This window comes from Hyla sarda, chromosome 10 (genome assembly GCF_029499605.1).
Source record: "Hyla sarda isolate aHylSar1 chromosome 10, aHylSar1.hap1, whole genome shotgun sequence".
NCBI classification, from domain to species: Eukaryota; Metazoa; Chordata; class Amphibia; order Anura; family Hylidae; genus Hyla; species Hyla sarda.
The window spans coordinates 82,694,343-82,713,740 of record NC_079198.1 but is presented as its reverse complement, the minus strand read 5'-3'; the positions used below and the strand labels follow the sequence as shown (position 1 = coordinate 82,713,740).

General features: G+C 42.0%; 1 protein-coding gene across 2 annotated transcripts in view; it reads left to right on the top strand.

Moving 5' to 3' along the window:
- The window catches only part of SIK2 (salt inducible kinase 2), a 167,762-nt gene that overhangs the window by 58,415 nt on the left and 89,949 nt on the right, over positions 1–19,398 (top strand). For both annotated transcript variants that reach the window (XM_056541847.1, XM_056541848.1), the window contains exons 2-3: positions 2,356–2,472; positions 5,388–5,451. In XM_056541847.1, coding sequence (XP_056397822.1) covers positions 2,356–2,472; positions 5,388–5,451 — 181 coding nt within the window. The remainder of the gene's footprint in view (positions 1–2,355; positions 2,473–5,387; positions 5,452–19,398) is intronic.

Below are 19,398 nucleotides of genomic sequence, written 5' to 3'. Positions count from 1 at the left end.
TCCCTCATCGCCCTACTATCCACTGGTCTGGAGATCATTGTTTTTTTTTTATAGACACTATAGACATGCAAATGTTAATCCCAAACAATAGACAAGAAAGGTGTTTATGAATCAATAAAACATCACTTTATTACACTTGATTATACAGAAAAAACATACATTTAAAATTGATAAAATTACATATAGGGAGAGAGTGTAACTGATGGAAAACCAAACAGACATGGAGGCATACATAGAAGATGTGACCACAATGTTAGTATTACTGTGGCAGACATAAGTAGTGTTCACCAAAAAGGCTCAAAATGCTGAAAGTACTTAACAACTGGAACAATATAACCAACATATCTGTTGTGTGTGAATATACCCTTAGGATGTATTCACACACCGGATCTGTAGTTGTAAAACCTACAGCTGCGGATTTTTCAAGGCTATCATATTATTGCCCTGCCAATCAAAAATACATAAGAATTGCCCTGTAAAATCCACAGCGGATCCGGTGTGTGTGAATGCACCCTTCTAATGCAGTGCTGGCCAGTGCCATTGTATTTAATGTAATCCACAAAGCCGAATGACTGCATAGGACTAGACTATGTTGCCCTTATGTATGTGTTGATCCACAGTACACATTGTAACATTATTCCTTAGCCCATTGCCAGTGGGGCCCATAAAGAGCCAGACTGTCAATCAGTTTTGTGGACAGATATACAGAATGGCATTTCCACTGCTGCTCGTCTATATTCACTTCCTATAGGAGAGATAGAGCAATAATTATCTGTCAAGTACCATATATACTCGAGTATAAGCCGAGCTTTTCAGCACGATTTTTCGTGTTGAAAATACCCCCCCTCGGCCTATACTCGAGTGAACTCTCCGCCTGTCAATCCCTTCCCTCGCCATCATTCAGACCCCCCCCCCCCACCCCTTTTGTTTTCTACTCACCTCCCCTCGGTGGGAAGGAAGGGTGAGCTGGTCCGGGCCATCTATGCTGCAGGGACCATCCGTTGGGGAGGGTTAGTTGTTCCAGGCTGTCCATCTTCACCAGGGGGGCCCTCTTCTCCGCTCCGGGCCCTGCCCCGGACTAGTGACGTTGCCTTGACGACGACGCACAGGGACGTTCATGCGCGTCCCTGTGCGTCTTCGTCAAGGCAACGTCACTAGGCCGGGCCCGGAGCGCGGAGAAGAGGGCCCCCCCAGTGAAGATGGACGGACGGGGGGGGGGGGGGGGGGGTCTGGATGATGACGAAGGCTGCAGTGGTCTTCAACCTGCGGACCTCCAGATGTTTCAAAACTACAACTCCCAGCATGCCCGGACAGCCGATGGCTGTCCGGGCATGCTGGGAGTTGTGGTTTTGAAACATCTGGAGGTCCGCAGGCTTAAGACCACTGCGGTGATGATGAAGGGGGGGGGGGGGTTATGATGACAGGCGGTGATGATGAAGGGCGTGTGTGGGATGATGACAGGCGGTGAGGATGACAGGCGGTGATGATTAAGGGGGGGATGAGGACAAGGTAATGATGAAGGGGTGATGATGACGGGGGTGTTAATGTTGGGGGTCTGGATGATGACAGGGGGGATAATGACAGGGGGGGGATGATGTATTTCCCACCCTAGGCTTATAGTCGAGTCAATAACTTTTTCTGGGTTGGGGGGAAATTGGGGGCCTCGGCTTATATTCGGGTCGGCTTATACTCGAGTATGTACGGTAATTGTTACTAAAGTATACATTTTCTGTAAAACTCCTCTATCAATCTCAGTCTATGCCTTTGTAAGGCTGCATTCACACCACGTTTTGTTAAATACGGCTCCTGTATACGGCTGGGAGGAGGGGGCGGGGCTTAATTGCGGCGCCCGCACTCAGCCGTATTCGGGAACCGTATTTAATGTCTATGAGCCGACCGGAGTGAACTGCAGCCTCCGGTCGGCTTCGTTTTTGCCTGCGGTCGGGAAACCGCATACGGCCGAAGAAGCAGCCGACCGGAGGCTGCGGTTCACTCCGGCCGGCTCATAGACATACATTAAATACGGTTCCCGAATACGGCTGAGTGCGGGCGCCGCGATTAAGCCCCGCCCCCTCCTCCAAGCCGTATACGGGAACCGTATTTAACAAAACGTGGTGTGAACCCAGCCTAATAATGTTAAAAATAACAGTTCTGATAATGACCAAGTTTTATGTTTATAGATTGTCCCTTGAAACTAGTCACATACATAGCTGGTCAATAGTCAATGTCTTGTGCAAACGAAAGACGATCCATTTTAAGGCGTCATTTGCAGGCACGCTTTATAATGCTGAGAGAATTAAATGAAGCATATGTCTTTTCAGCCGGCTAACACGCGGTATTCTGTCCAATCTGCAGGTGGCAATAAAGATTATTGACAAGTCTCAGCTGGATGCTGTAAACTTGGAAAAAATCTACCGAGAAGTACAAATAATGAAGATGCTGGATCATCCCCACATTATCAAGCTATACCAGGTAAGAATAAAAATGGATGGAACATGAAAAGATTTCAACACATATGGCTGGACATACTGATAATGTACAAAACTTAAAGGGAACCTGTCACATTGAAAATGCAGGCCAATGGGCAGGCATCAGGTTATGGAGCAGGAGGAGCTGAACAGATTCATATGTAGTTTTATGGGAAAAGTTCCAGGATAATGTGTCATTTATTTAATATAAATCTCAGTTCATTCTGAGCTAAGTAGTCAAGTGGGCGGTGCTAATCAGTGATTGACAGCTCTCTATGTTTATATAAAGAACTGCCAATCACAGAGTAGGACTGCCTACATCACTACTTAGCTCAGAATGAGTAAAGATTTACATGAATAATTGACACTTCTCCTGGAACTTTTCCCATAAAACTATATATTAACCTACTGGGCTCCTTCTGCTCTATAATATGAGGCCTGCAGATTGGTCTGCATTTTTAATGTAACAGGTTCCCTTTAACCCTTTAGCAACATAGGACTTAAATGTACGTCCTGATGCCCTCGTACGTAACTGAGATTTTTTTTAAGCGGTACAGTAATAGAAAAGTATGTAATCATGGGTATCATTTTAATTGTATTGACCCACAGAATAAATAAAACATGTAATTTTTACCGTAAAGGGTATAGCGTGAAAAGAAACCTTCCAGAATTTGCTAAATTGTGTGTTTTTATTTTTATTTCACCACACAACTAATATTTTTTGGGTTGTCATTACAAAGGTCAACTGGTCACGCAAAAAACAAGCCCTCTTATGGGTCTGTGGATGAAAATATAAGAGTTATGATTTTTAGAAAGCGAGAAGGAGAAAAGCAAAAATGTAAATATAAAATTGGCTGTGTCCTTAAAGGAGTACTCCACTGGAAAAAAAAAATTCTTTAAATCAAATGGTGCCAAAAAGTTAAACAGATTTGTAAATAACTATTTTTTACTATTAAAAAATCTTAATCCTTTTAGTACTTATGAGCTGCTGTATGATCCACAGGAAGTTCTTTTCTTTTTGAATTTCCTTTCTGGCTGCCCACAGTGCTCTCTGCTGACACCTCTGTCCATATCAGGAACTGTCCAGAGCAGGAGAGGTTTGCTATGGGTATTTGCTTCTATTCTGAACAGTTCCTAAAATGGACAGATGTATTAGCAGAGAGCACTGTGGTCAGACAGAAAGGAAATTCAAAAATAAATGAACTTCCTGTGGAGCATACAGCAGCTGATAAGCACTGGAAGGATTAACATTTTTAAATAGAAGTAATTTAGAAATCTGTTTAACTTTCTGGCACCAGTTGATTTAGAATTTTTTTTTCCAGTGGAGTAGCCTTTTATGGCCAAAATGGGCTGTGTTCTTAAGGGGTTATGGGTAGGGTCACACACTGCGCATGCGCAGCATATTTGATGCTGTGGATTCGTTGCCGGCAGTCACTGCAGAGCGAACTCCCTGCTGGGGCTGTGTGTCAGCTCATGACTGCCGGTGGGAAATCCGCCTCTATAAGTGGACACGCAGAACTACAGGGAGCAGGGAGCTCGCTCTGCCGTCACTCTGTGACAACCCAGCGCATCTGCAGCATTAAATTCGCTACCCTAAAGGAGATGTCTGCTTTTTCCACTAAATAACGTAATTACAAGTTATCCGCTGTAATCTACAAGTGTCTAAATCCCCTCCATCTGTGGGTGGCGCTTTATTTACAGCGGCCATCAATTGTAGAATTTACAGGAAACAATGTAAGGCTGGGTTCACATCACGTTTTTACCAATACAGGACCGCCCGTATGTACCAATACGCCGCCCGTATGTAATTCATTTCAATTAGCCGGCTGGAGTGAGACGCTGAGTCCGGTCGGCTCATTTTTGCCCTGTATGCGGTTTTCCACCGCACCTCAATCCGTGGTCAACTACGATTTTAGGTGCGGTGGGAAAACCACATACGGGGCAAAAATGAGCTGTCCGGAGTCTGCGTTTCACTCCGGTCTGCTCATCGAAATGAATTACATATGGGCGGCATACGGCAGGGATACAGGAGCACAAGGTTTTAGCTCCCCCCAGCCATATGTGGTCCCATATTGGTTAAAAACATGATGCAAACCCAGCATAATATTGGGTCATGTTAAAGGGGTATGCCAGGAAAAAACTTTATTTATTTATTTTTTTTATATAAACTGGCTCCAGAAAGTTAAACAAATTTGTAAATTACTTCTATTAAAAAATCTTAATCCTTTCAATAATTATCAGCTGCTGAAGTTGAGTTGTTGTTTTCTGTCTGGCAACAGTGCTCTCTGCTGACATCTCTGCTTGTCTCGGGAACTGCACAGAGTAGAAGAGGTTTGCTATGGGGATTCTCTTCTAAACTGGGCGGTTCCCGAGACACGTGTCATCAGAGAGCACTTCAGCAGCTCAACTTCAGCAGCTCATAAGTACTGAAAGGATTACGATTTTTATTAGTAATTAGTAAATCTGTTTAATTTAATTTAGTAATTTATAAATCTGTTTAACTTTCTGGAGCCAGTTAATATATCTAAAAAAAAGTATTTTCCTGGATAACCCCTTTAAGTCCTCTATAGCAGGAGACACTCTTTACCCTCTTTGGCTTATACTTTCAGTGGGGGGCCGTCTATGCCATCAATGTGCCCTAATAGAGTGTATTAAAAAGAGTTGTCTTCATGAGACAAGCCCTGTCCTAACCAGGGTGCCTTCAACTGTTGCAAAACTACAACTCCCAGCATGCACGGACAGCCTCTGGCTGTCCGGGCATGCTGGGAGTTGTAGTTTTGCAACAGCTGGAGACACACTGGTTAAAAAAAACACTGCTCTACAGTATCCTATTCAACAGATGACTAACTTTTATTGCACTTTTGTGCTACTTTGTGATTATGTAGAAAAGTTCTTAACCTAAATCTATTTCTTTGTTAGGTTATGGAAACCAAAAACATGCTTTATCTGGTGACAGAATATGCCAAAAATGGAGAGATTTTCGGTAAGTGAACAGACTGCTGGTTGTACAGTCACGTACACGATGTTTATTATTGAGATGACATTGTTTGTAAACACAGACATTTGTTTCATCATAAACTACAGCTACTATATTTGGGTTTTATAAAGTTATTGGGGATCATCCTTGGAAGTGGCTTTCCCTTCCAAATCACAGTGCACTTAGTATAGTCTTTGTACATAGACACACACACACATTTTAATCCCAAGAATTTGTCAGGCATGCCCCGGTCTCTCATTGGTAACCACTGTAATCTAATGCCCCTAGAATGTAGTGACTTTTAATAGAGGTACATCTGCTACCCTATATATAACCATCGTATACCAGGCTTGAGTAAAGCTGCATGTTTTCCATCTCTCGAGGAAATGAAAATATATATCTTGTTGTGTACGGTGCATTTTTTTAAAATAATTTTGTGGTGAACTGTTGTCATAGCTCAGTGGTCTCCAACCTGCGGACCTCCAGATGTTGCAAAACTACAACTCCCAGCATGCCCTGACAGCCGTTGGCTGTCAGGGCATGCTGGGAGTTGTAGTTTTGCAACATCTGGAGGTCCGCAGGTTGGAGACCACTGTCATAGCTAATGCTAAGAAATGACCACAATCACAATGACGCCATGAAAGCAAATAAATGTGCAATCTGAAAGCTTGAGCCGTCATCTCTCGCTCTCTCTTCCTTTTAATGCAGAGAAGATAAAAGTTACCCTTGTCAGTGCGGGTTAGCTTCTTTCTTCTCAATACAGCGTTACACCTGTCCTCAGGTTGTGCGTGGTATTACATCTTGGCTAAATTTACTTCAATGGAACTAAGCTGTAGTACCACACACAAACTGTGAGGACAAGAGTGGCGCTGTTTCTGAAAGTAAGCAGTTATGTTGGATAACCCCTTTAAATGGGCACTGTCAGATCTGAAAACTTTTTATATGTTGTTACTGATGAAAATTAAAGACATTTTGTAATATGGTTGTTTAACCCCTTAAAGGGGTACTCCGCCCCTAGACATCTTATCCCCTATCCAAAGGATAGGGGATAAGATGTCAGATCGCCGGGGTCCCGCTGCTGGGGACCCCGGGGATCGCTGCTGCAGCACCCCGCTATCATTACTGCACAGAATGAGTTCGCTCTGCGCGTAATGACGGGCAATACAGGGGCCGGAGCATCGTTACGTCATGGCTCCGCCCCTCGTGACGTCACGGCCCGCCCCCGTCAATACATGTCTATGCGAGGGGGCGTGGTGGTCGTCACGCCCCCTGCCATAGACTTGCATTAAGGGGACGGGCCGTGATGTCATGAGAGGCGGAGCCATGACGTCACGCTGCTCCGGCCCCTGTATCGCCCGTCATTACGCACAGAGCGAACTCATTCTGTGCAGTAATGATGGCGGGGTGCCACAGCGGGGATCCCCGGGGTCCCCAGCAGCGGGACCGCGGCAATCTAACATCTTATCCCCTATCCTTTGGATAGGGGATAAGATGTTTAGGGGCGGAGTACCCCTTTAAGGATCAAGCCCATTTTCACCTTAAGGATGGGAGCATTTTTTGCACATCTGACCACTGTCACTTTAAGTATTAATAACTCTGTGATGCTTTTACTTATGAATTTGATTCAGAGATTGTTTTTTCGTGACATATTCTACTTTATCATACTGGTAAATTTTTGTCGATACTTGCATCATTTCTTGGTGAAAAATTCAAAAATTTAATGAAAAATTTGGAAATGTTGCATTTTTTTTACTTTGAAACTCTCTGCTTATAAGGAAAATGAATATTCCAAATAAATTATATATTGATTCACATATACAATATGTCTACTTTATGTTTGCATCATAAAGTTGACATGTTTTTACTTTTGAAAGACATCAGAGGGCTTCAAAGTTCAGCAGCAATTTTCCAATTTTGGATTTGAGGGGCTTTCATGTTAGAAATACCCCAAAAATTACCCCATTATAAATATTGCACCCCTCAAATTATTCAAAATGACATTCAGAAAATTTGTCAACCCTTTAGGTGTTTCACATGTTTCACATGAATAGCAGCAAAGTAAAGGAGAAAATTCAAAATCTTCATTTTTTACACTGGCATGTTCTTGTATACCCATTTATTTTTATTTTTACAAGGGGTAAAAGGAGAGAAGTCCCCCCAAAATTTGTAACCCAATTTCCTCATATGAGGATATCAAGTGCTCTGCTGGCGCACTACATGGCTCAAAAGGGAAGGAGCGACAATGGGATTTTGAGTGAATTTTACTGAAATGGTTTTTGTGGGGAATGTCACATTTCTGAAGCCCCAATGGTGCCAGAACAGCAAAAAAAAAAAAAAAAGAAACTACACCCCTCAAGGAACGTAACAAGAGGTACAGTGAGCCTTAACACCCCACTGTGCACACTAGAGCCGTGGATTATATTTTTATAGTAAAAGTCATGACACTGCAATAATTGGATCCAAATTGAGATGCCAGGGAAACAAGGATTGGGCAATTTGGATTTCATAATGCCTGATCTTTAGGTTTATGTGGGCCTTCTGTAGTGTTGCAAACTGTTATCCCTGCTGTCATCGATAACAGAAAGCTTAACAGAATCCCCCTATCCCCTATTTTGAGTGTGGACAGAGCCTTAGAATCCAAGGTTCTCGTTGACGCAATTCATCCTTAGTTGAATTCTTCATTACCATTTATTGCACAAACTGAAATGGAAACTTTTTCTTCCCTTCTTGGTCATTTCCCAAGAAATACTAGGTTACTCCTCGCCAAGAAATAGAATGTCCTTTTCCATGTCTAGGAGCCCCCTGAAAGGCGTTCTGTTTGTTTTCTACCGCGATTATACTTCATTTCAGAGATCCAGGAAGTCCTACTGACGTTGCTCCCTACCTGACTAATTCATTCCGGCTTAATTGTTTTAACATTTGCTTCCTGTGCTTCTGAGCTTGAAAACAGGGATTTTCTTCAGTGCTTGACCTTAAATGCTCAGCGCGTCTGTCTTCCACTGGAGATTCCCGACCATTTCCAAATGAACTTCTGTTTATGCAGTTTTAATGTAAGGACACTCCTGAGACTAGCAATAATAATAGGAGAGCTGCCGCCACACCGCTCACTTTTTTTTTTCATACTGCTATACTGATGTGAGATTTTTCTTCACATTACCATTATAGCCTTATATTATATATTATTTTTTTATTTGTATTTTTCTATATATATATATATATATATATATATATATATATATATATATATATACACTATATAGTATAATTATATATAATTTTAAAAATAAAAAATGTGTCCTTAGTATTGAGATGCCGTATGTGGTTTTCAGCTTGTGATAAGGAACAACAGTGAATCAATTATTCAAATCAATTATGGCAATGGTTTATATAGCAACGGCTTAATGTGGTCATAAAAGTTTTATTGGAAAATTTTTAATTAAAAACAGAAAAACAAAACAAACAAAGAATTGTGACTGTTATTATACCCCAAAAATAGAAAATTTTTGTTGTATAATCACAAATTACTCATTGTAAAGGCAATGAGACTTGTAGTACAGAATATTCTTTTATATGAGATTTAAGAAGCAGGCAATAAAATGAGGAAATCTATGTTGGGGGGCATTCACACCACGGTTGGTGCATAGGGTTTGCATACAGTTAAGTGTTAAAACTGTATGATCATATGAAACTGTAAATACATTTCATAATTTGATATGCTTCTCATTGACTACTATTTTATAAAAACATTTAAAACATGTATACGGTGAATATGCGGTTTTGAAACAGTAGACAAAACCTTGGTAGGACCTTTTTATTTACTTTTTATTTTTTTTTTTTAAGCAAAAAAACCGACAGACCTCAACCATACCAAACCATTCAAACTGGATTCACTTTTTAAGTTCTGTATCTCAATGCTGGTCTATGGAAATACGGTTCTATACTATTTTATAATATAAAATTGTATATACATAAACCATGGTGTAAATGCACCCCTACACTTATGTAAATCTGGGACACCCAGGTATTTTGTGTAGAAATCTGGTTTCCAGAGCCGTGGCTCTTTCATAGGTAGTAGTGAGTAGTCCACAGTCAGAAGACAAATTCCAAACGCAGAAAGGATATCCAGCATCCAAGGAAGACACAGAGTGAAAACATCTCCATCTTTATTTTGTATCCATGAAAAGCACTGATGCACTAATAAAATATTCAGAAGAACAGGACATGCCAACACATTTCAGGCTCTGACTGCACTTCGTCATGATTATAAATAAGGTTAGTCAGAGCCTAAAATGCATTAGTCGTCTTTGATCTTTTGTGTGTTTTTATGTTCTGTGTTTTCCTTAGACGCTGGATAACCTACCTGTGTTGGGAGTTTGACTTTGGACTGCCAGCAATAAAGATGCTTTGACATTCTTTGGGTTTTGGGCTGAACTGGCAATTATCTATCACACATAGATGGGCTATACTAAGAGACCCAGAGCCCTATGTGGAACTTATAGTATTTCTGTGGGACTTTAGTTTAGTTCAGTAGAACGACAGGGGAGAGGTGGATGTTAAATCAGTATTCTATGGGCACTTAGTGCAGCTGTATTATAATAATAAACTGGCATAGTGTAAAGACCTAGAGTTAAGTAAAAAAAAAAAAAAAAGTTAAGTGCTCCTGTAAGTTAAACATGTCAATTTACACTAGAAAAACATCCACAAAATGTCTACATTTAACAAATTTCCCATTCCCTCACATTACATGTTATGTTTTCCCAAATTGACCCAAATGGCTAGAAGCCATTTATTTTGCAAATATACGAGTTTTCTATGAACCTCGTAAAGAATGGTTTAGATTTTTAGCTACCCACAGAATGTCATCTTAGTTATTGCTTCCATAATTTAAGCAAAGAAAATATGCAGAAGCTTTTACCTTATATGTTCAGCGACATTTGCCAAATGCAACAAAGACGATCGCTATAATACACTCAAGATGTTGTAATACAAAGTTTACAACTGAAAAATATTGTCTATTGACTACCTAGTTTATTGCCTATGTGTCTGCATTCTTACCCCTAGTTCCTATATTAAGCTATGGATTCTGGGACGGATGGTAAGCTGATTTATTCCAAGCATTTCATTTAAACCTCCTTGTAAATTATATTTTCTGCAATTACCGTACATTACATGTGATAAACTCACCAGCTCTTGTCACTAAATGTCATACAATGTAAACAGCAGATATAGCAATAAACAGGTGTCTGCAGGATGAAAAGTTTGCCCGTAAAACGTGCTTGTAATTGCTTTTTAAGTGTGGCATGATTAGTTGGAGGCAATCTTATTGTTATCTGAATGGCATATGCCACAAATTGCCGGCTTAAGCTCCGTAGAGTAAATATGGGCACTGCGGTTTTGTTGCTTTGTCTGAATTGTTGAGTCATTTTCTGGCACCGCGACCAATCAACATCTGGAACAGACATTTCCATCTATACATACAGCTGCCCCTGAAATGCCAAGAAGGATGTCTAATGCTGTAGGTATGTAGCGTGCAAGCTAGCCACAGGCTCGCTCTAGCTTAAGGTTGCTATAGCTAGGTGAACCACAATGTAACGTGCAATGTTGTGTGCTCTGCGAGTGGATGGAATGGGTTAAACATCACATTGGCTTTCTGGCCCATTGGCATTGCATGTGTGTGTCTGCTTCCAGTGTTCTTTCAGGCTGACAAAGAACAGATCTATCATGATATCACTACCTTTCCCACGTGTGCACTAGATCAACAGCTGTCAAAGTTAAGGAACAATTTCCTTTTCTTTCTGAGTAGTTCCTGCCAGTTGCTACAAACTTGCTCTTTTTCTTTCTTCGGCTGGGTTATATATGTTTATCTTATATTGCAACTTTGGATCCTGTTATCCTGCAGTACAAATTGGAGGAGGAAAGGCTTCTGGAACACCTCAACTCCTCTCTTATTCCTTTCACAGGTTTGTAACAATTTACACAGTTTTGCGGTAGAACAAATGAGTATTATAAAGTATTTTGCCATTGTAATTCTTTATCCCATTGACCTCAGTGTAATGCCAAGAGATTACATTCTGCGGAGGGAAAGGAGGGGTTACTTGTTCCAATGACTTTAATTTATTGACTTGTAAAGGTATTTGCTTTTTCTTTTCATTTTATTTTAGAGCTTGTTGGCATTGAATTAATGGAATGTTGGACTTGTGAAGGTTGGGGTGTCTGCCAGTCCTAATGGGTTTTGTATACTGGATAGGGTTATATGTTGATATGAACAGAATTCATCAATATAATTTACATATATGTAAAGACTTTATTTAGTAAAATGTTGAGGGGTTCCACTAGTTCACTGGTCCCCAGGCCGGGGGGTCTCCTCAACACCTTTCAGGCATTTCTTAAGATACATTACTTAGCTTTTTCCCAATTTAGTAAATTTTGTCAGAATCCATTCTTTTAGGAGCAACCCTGTAAGGAGAAACTTTCATGCTTGGACTATATTTCTTGCTTCTTGGTATCAGGTTTAGCCTGTATTTTGCAGAGCCATATTTATATTGCTGTACAGTGTGAAAAATAAATTGCCAAGAGTAACTTGGTTTTTTGATGTCTACAATTTTGTAAGCAATGTGATTGACAGCTACCAACAGGGACGCGGCTAGCAGGTGACTACCCAGGATCTTCCTACACATTTATAGACATTTTCAGTCTTCCTGAACTTCTCAACGATTTAGATAGATTTTTGTACCTTTTATTTTATTTATTTTTTTAAATCTATAGTTTGGTAAGGGGGTCAAGGAAATAAAATAAACTTTTCAGGAGTAGTAATAATAATAATTATTCTTTTTTTTTTTTTATGTACCGCACACAGATTCGTGCTGTACACTCAGATTGGGCCCTGTCTCCATTGGGCCTCACAATCTAAACCTGGTTTGAAGTGTAGGAGAAAACTGGAGTACTCGGACGAAACCCACGCCTACACGGAGAGAACATAAAAACTCTTTGCAGTAGTTTTGTTTTATAAATAGCGATGTTTGAATTGTATTTTTTCTAGTTTTGACATTGGCTCAGGGAAAGTTCAGGATGTAAAGTGAAACTTTCATCTTTTGATTCTCACTAATAAAATGTACTTGTTTCACATAGAAGAAACAACCGTTTTGGAACACCCCACTCTGTTGCTGTTTTTGACTTAAAAATGTTGTGTAATAGTTATTTGTTAGTAACATCATGTTCCGGATTAAAGTAGCAGTGTTGGCATATAATCCCCACGCTTGTCCAATCGTATTTCTAAACTGTCGACACTTGGACATCATTCAGGATATTACTCGTACTGCAGGCTAACCACTAATGAAGTATTTCTCCTTTCAGCAGAGGCTTGGTCAGCTGAAGGGAGTGTTCTCTATGGTTCAACTTCTGTCTTCATTCTTAACCACTGGACTAGCAGAGTTTAGAGGCGACTTGACATTATAATCAAGTGCAAGAATTAGCGCTGTTACAGAATGGCAGGGCCGTGTTCCTACTGTCATATGAAAATGTCACAGATGTAATGTAACTAGTCATCTGGGAGTAGGATAACCTTCATATATGTGAATGCACCTTCACCTGTAAACTTATTCTGCTTATTGTTTTACATGTCACATAACTTTGTCATACTCCTTGCACTCATCTTGGTCCTCCGGTGCGGAGATTGGCATTGGATGTGGTGAATATCTTTAAGGAAATGTATAAAATTACATCTTTATGACCTAATTGAGACTTATTGCATTTTCCTATTCTGTATTAGTCTATCCAAATGGAGTAAATGCAGGATATGGAGCCAAGAGTGCTTTACTGGACATACAGTGCACTACAGTGGTCCCGCAACATACGATGGTAATCCGTTCCAAACGGACCATCGTTTGTTGAAACTAGGGATCGACCGATTATGGGTATGGCCGATATTATCGGCCGATAATCACGATTTTGGGCATTATCGGTATCGGCAATTACCTTGCCGATAAGCCGATAATGCTACGCCCCCCCCCCCCGACCCGCCGCACCGTGACCGCCGACTCACCGCACCGCATCGCACCCCCCACCGTAGTGCTGGGCAGTATACCTGTATGAACCGGATACCTTTTTTTTTTTTTTCCATGGTATGGATTTTTGCCCATACCGCTATATCGGTCGGGCCCCTCCCCCACCCTTTGAGTCAATAAAAAAAATGTAACTTACCCGTAATGGGGGTGGTCCAGGCCATCCATCCTTCCTGTAGTGTCCGGCGGCATTCCGGGTGGAGGGTGAACCGGTCCGAGCTGTCCTTCTCCGGGGGTCGGGTCATCTTCTCCACTCCGGGCAGGCTCTGGCCTAGTACGCTGCATAGACGCCGCTACGCTGTGACGTCAGGTGCGTCGCTGCGCACGGGCGTCACTGCGCAGCGGCGTCTATGCTGCGTTACTAGGCCGGAGCCTGCCCGGAGTGGAGAAGATGGCCCCCGGAGAAGGACAGCCCGGACCGGTTCACCCTCCACCCGGAATGCCGCCGGACACTACAGGAAGGATGGATGGCCCGGACCACCCGGACAGGCAGGGGGAGAGAAGTGGGTGGCGGCGGCGGCCTATGGCACCGCAAAAGCCACTGCAGTGCATTGACTTAAAGCGCCCGCTTTAAATCAATGATCTGCAGCGGTGTCGCGGGGGGATAAATAGCCGATAACTTATACTGGAATATTGGTATAGGTTATCGTAACCGTAAACGGCTATCCGGCGGCAACTGAAGCAGTCAGCGCTGCCGGATAGCCGTTTATGCGATGGCCCGACATAAAAAAAAGCATCATATGTTGATGCTGCCTTCAACATGCAATGGCCTCTGAGAGGCCATCGCATGTTGAAATTATCGTATGTCGGGGCCATCGTAGGTCGAGGGGTCACTGTACTTCCTATAGGAGTTCTGTTTGAAATAGAAATATTGTGTGTAGTGTGTTGGAATCATATTGTGCACAGTTTTTGTGATAGAAATTTACATGTAGGTGTGAATTTTGCAATAGCAGTTGCTGTGGGACCCAGAGGTTAATGTGACTGATTCAGAACATTGTAGCTTTATGTGGGAAATAACAAACTGGGAGCCTTTTGTTGACTAACAATACTGAGTGTTCTCTTATATATGACACCATACCTTTTTGGAGGGGTTTTCCAGCCTTAAATGATCGATGGCCTATCCACACGACCCCCGCACCGATCAGCTTTAGGGAGGAACTATGGCACCCCACACTACACAATGAACGAAGCCTAAAGCCATTCTTTGTCTAGTAGTGGTGGTGCTAGGTTACTGCAGTGCAGCCCCACAGAGGCATAGCAACCTCTTGAAGGTAACAGCAGCACCGCAGTACAAATATGCGCTATGCAGAACTATTACAGATTTGTTATGTTGGCATGTGCATGAGTTCTTAGGCTTGAGGCGCGGCAGAGTGTCAAACAAAGTTCAGAATTTCAAGTTTCATCCATTTCCTAGAAAGTAGTAATTTCCAGGATTCTAGTGTTGTCAGTGATAAGTTGACTCTTCTTATAACAATATGGCTGCCTCATATGAGAACGGCTTTCAGGTGCACCATCAGCAGTATATGAGAGTGAAATGAAATGTTAGCGGAATCATTTGCATTGTTTCAGTAGAATGTAAACAGTTGGAGGCTTCTGCTGTATTGTGTTCCAGAACGCATGCTATGGGAGTAGAAGCTGTCAGGCCTGTTGCTTGGTGGTGATTTGTTCTTGGAAATTTTCAATGTTCTTATTTGAGGTGACGCACATGCATTGGCAGGTCTAATACCCATGTGTGTTAAAAAATAACCCGATGTGGTAGGAAGGAGCCTGTTATTTTTAAATGGGCAGTTCCTCCTAGGATAGATGTGAGTTCTGCGGCATTGGCATGTGTAAACAGTTCTGGAAGGTCCCCAGTGGTAAAATAAGGACTCTTTTTTTCCTAGTATTATTCATGCATGTGAGATAAATCCTCATCAGGATAAATATTAGTAAATGTATTAGAACATTTCTGAAAGGTACTAAAAATCCAAAGCTATTTCTCCTTGCAATGGAGGCTCCATTCCAGATCACCTAACATTTGAGAAAAAATATAATGCAGCATGCAGCAATGTCGTTTTTTTCTGGTAAAACTTTGGGGCCCTAAAGATCCAAACTTTTGTAAACCTGCCAGTCTAGAGGGTAATAGCAATGTTTAGAACATTTAGTTTGGCTCTGTTCATACCAGAGAATTACATTATTTATAAATTGTATACATTATATGGTTACTTATAGAATTATACACCAATCTGCATGCAGACTTAAAGGGGTACTCCGGTGGAAAACTTTTTTTTTTTTTTTTTTTTATCAACTGGTGACAGAAAGTTAAACAGATTTGTAAATTACTTCTATAAAAAAATCTTAATCCTTCCAGTACTTATTAGCTGCTGAATACTACAGAGGAAATTATTTTCTTTTTGGAACACAGAGCTCTCTGCTGACATCTCTGTCCATTTTAGGAACTGTCCAGAGTAGGAGAAAATCCCCATAGCAAACATATGCTGCTCTGGACAGTTTCTAAAATGGACAGAGATGTCAGCAGAGAGCACTGTGCTCGTGATGTCAGCAGAGAGCTCTGTTTTCCAAAAAGAAAATAATTTCCTCTGTAGTATTCAGCAGCTAATAACTACTGGAAGGATTAAGATTTTTTAATAGAAGTAATTTACAAATCTGTTTAACTTTCTGGCATCAGTTGATTTAAAATAAATAAATAAATAAAAAGTTTTCTACCTGAGTATCCCTTTAAGTTGGACTCACACATCCACCAGCATTTCCAAAATTAAAGTCAGTGCTGGATCTATAACATGACTGATACAAACAGTGCCCATTGACTGTAGTGGGGTCGGTCATGTTCCTGCTGAGCCATTCTTTATTAAAATTTAGAAAAAGTAGCAGTAATATTTTTTTTGACAAATTTTTATGAATCTGTGACCTATTGGCTTGTTTTGTAGTAATCTGAACCTTGGGTCCATTAATTTATTAAAAATGTGTCCAGTTTTGTTTATAACATTAAAAAGTAAAGGGGAATTTAGTTAGACAATATGCCATTTTTTTGTTGTAAAAATAATCTGGTGTTTTCTTAAATCTGGGATCTGACATACTGGTTTTAAAGGGGTACTCCACTGGCCAGTGACATTTAGTCCCAAATGCTGTGTGCGTGCTGGCTGAGGGGGGCGGTCATGCGACCTCGTGATGTCACGCCACCCCCCCCCCCCAATGCAAGTCTATGGAAGGGGGCGTGTCGGCTGCCACGCACACCCTCCATAGACTTGCATTGAGGGGGCATAGCGTGACATCACAAGGGGGCGTGGCCAAACCCCGCTGTGCACACACAGCGTTCAGAACGAAATGTTCTGAACGCTGGCCAGTGGAGTACCCCTTTAATATATTCCCCTCCATAAGTTTCCCCATAAAACAGTAATTCTGGACCATCTTTTGTTAGTACTGAAGGTTGTGCTGTTACTCTTTTATTCCTCCTAGAAATGTATGAATAAATTGACAGCTGGGCATTCCACTTGTCAAAGGGGTGTGTCCTGATGCAGTCAGCACCCCCCAACTTGGAAACATCCAGTAAATGTTGTCATAAATTTCTAGGAGGAATAACAGAGGAACAGCATGATGCAGAGTTCTCAGAAAAGATACTTAAGAATAGTTTTTTTTCCATTTCGTGGAAATACAATTATATGCTAAAATTGACATAACACGAGAGATAATAAGCCCTCTATAAGTAGAGCTAATCATATAACTATCTCTTATATCTTGAATAATGCCTGTTCTATAAGCAGTCAGTGTGCTGTCCTGCTAAGATGGCTGAAGTACATGTACTGTAAACAAGCATCTAATGGCACATAAGCTTCACCATCATGCAGTGATCAGATGATATGTTATTACTCCATACTAGACAGGAAGAACACAACTCAGACAACATTAGTTCTAAGCAAACCTAGAAGTCGTGCAGTAACATGCCCCTTCCCCAACCGCGGATAATGGAATCAACAGCAAGTCAGCAAATCCAGTAACTATGTGTTCTTGGCACCAATCGCCACAGCTGGGCTGATGTCATTATTCATCCATAATGACTCCAAGATGAGGGTGGCACTAAGGCGCTTATTTCATGCCATAGCCTCACTGCTAGAAAGATAGTGTTTTCTGAACATGGGGAAGCCACTTGATGGCATGGCTTAATGTTAAAAATAGTTGTACAGAAATTGTTGAGACTTAAACTGTAGTTATTTTCTTTGAGGGATATGGTACATGAAGGGTTTTTACCAGACGACACAACATCTCTATAATGCAACAGGGATGGTCACCCACTTTTACTATGAAGCAAAACTTTGTGTCTTAGGGCTTGGCGGTATGGCCAAATATGTGTATCACGGTATTTTTAACCCAGTGCTGTGCTGTCCCCATCGGGGTACTACTCGCGTTACCCGCAAGCGCTGTTCTCCTCGTCCTCCTGTTTGTTGCGGCCGCCAGCACTGACACTCTATACTGTATCCCTATGCCCGGGCTGCAAAAGGTAGACAAAAATAAACTTTAACTTATGTTCCTACGTCGGCCTTACGCTCTTCCTGGGGACGTGAACGTCGGACAGCCGTCAGCCTATCACCGGCCGCAGCGATGTTCCGCCTTGGCCGGTGTTAGGCTGAGCCCACTGTCATGTAAGAAGCCGGCTTCTTACACGACAGTGCGCTCAACCTATCACCGGCCAAGGCGGAACATCGCTCCGGCCGGTGATAGGCTGACTGCTTTCCTACGTTCCCTAGGAAGCTGGTCCGGACTGACGGGGAAGGTGAGTTAAAGTTAAATTTTTTTACCTTTTGCAGCCCGGGCATAGGGATACAGTATAGAGCAGTGGTCTTCAACCTGCGGACCTCCAGATGTTGCAAAACTACAACTCCCAGCATGCCCGGACAGCCAACGGGAGTTGTAGTTTTGCAACATCTGGAGGTTGAAGACCACTGGTATAGAGTATCAGCGCCGGCGGCCGCAACAAGCAGGAAGACGAGGAGGGCAGCGATTGTGGGTGATATGAGTATTTACCCCAATGGGGACAGCGCAGCGCTGGGCTAATAATTGGGGGGGGGGGGGGGTGGGGGGAGGTGAGAAGCAGAACAGCGCTCGTGGGTCACATATTAGTTCCCCGATGTGGGGACAGCGCAGCGCTGGGCTGATAATTCATTCATTCCCGAGGGGGAGGGACCAAACCGGTATTGCGGTATGGGTTGAAATTCAAATCGTGCAGCACAAAAATTTCGATATTTGGTATGAACCGGTATACCGCCCAGCCCTAATGTGTCTTGCTGCAGATGGAGATGTGTTATAGAATAAAAATGTAAGCTGTGGCAAATTCATGTATTAACGCTATTGTAGAAAGGCGTATGCAGGATTTTCTCAGAGGGGCTGATCACACACATTTGACATGTTTAAAAATTGCCTTAATCTGCTGCACATCACCCTGTGTAACCACAGCCTGCCCAACACTGAGCCATGTAATAGGCTCAAAAAACAACTGTCAGTCTGGGAGATTGTCAATCATATCAGACAGGAATCGGGCTGTGTAATACAAAATATGCCCAATGCATAACTGTTCCCCTTATAACTATTATTACCTTAAAAAAAACAGTGCCCCATAGTTCCATCTCATGCAAAGTACTCCTTTAGTGCCCTCCAACACACAAAGTACCACTTTAGTGGCCACTTGCAGTAAAAGTGCCCCAACCAGTTTAAAAAAATATAAAACTACTCAAATAAAGGGGTACTCAGGTGCTCCAACGTTCTGAACATTTTGTTCAGAACGCTTGGAGCCAGAGGTTGTGATCGTGATGTCGTGGTCACGCCCCTCGGGACATTGCGTCAAGCCCCCTCCATTCATGTCTATGGGAGGGGGCGTGTCGTCCAACACGCCCTCTCCCAT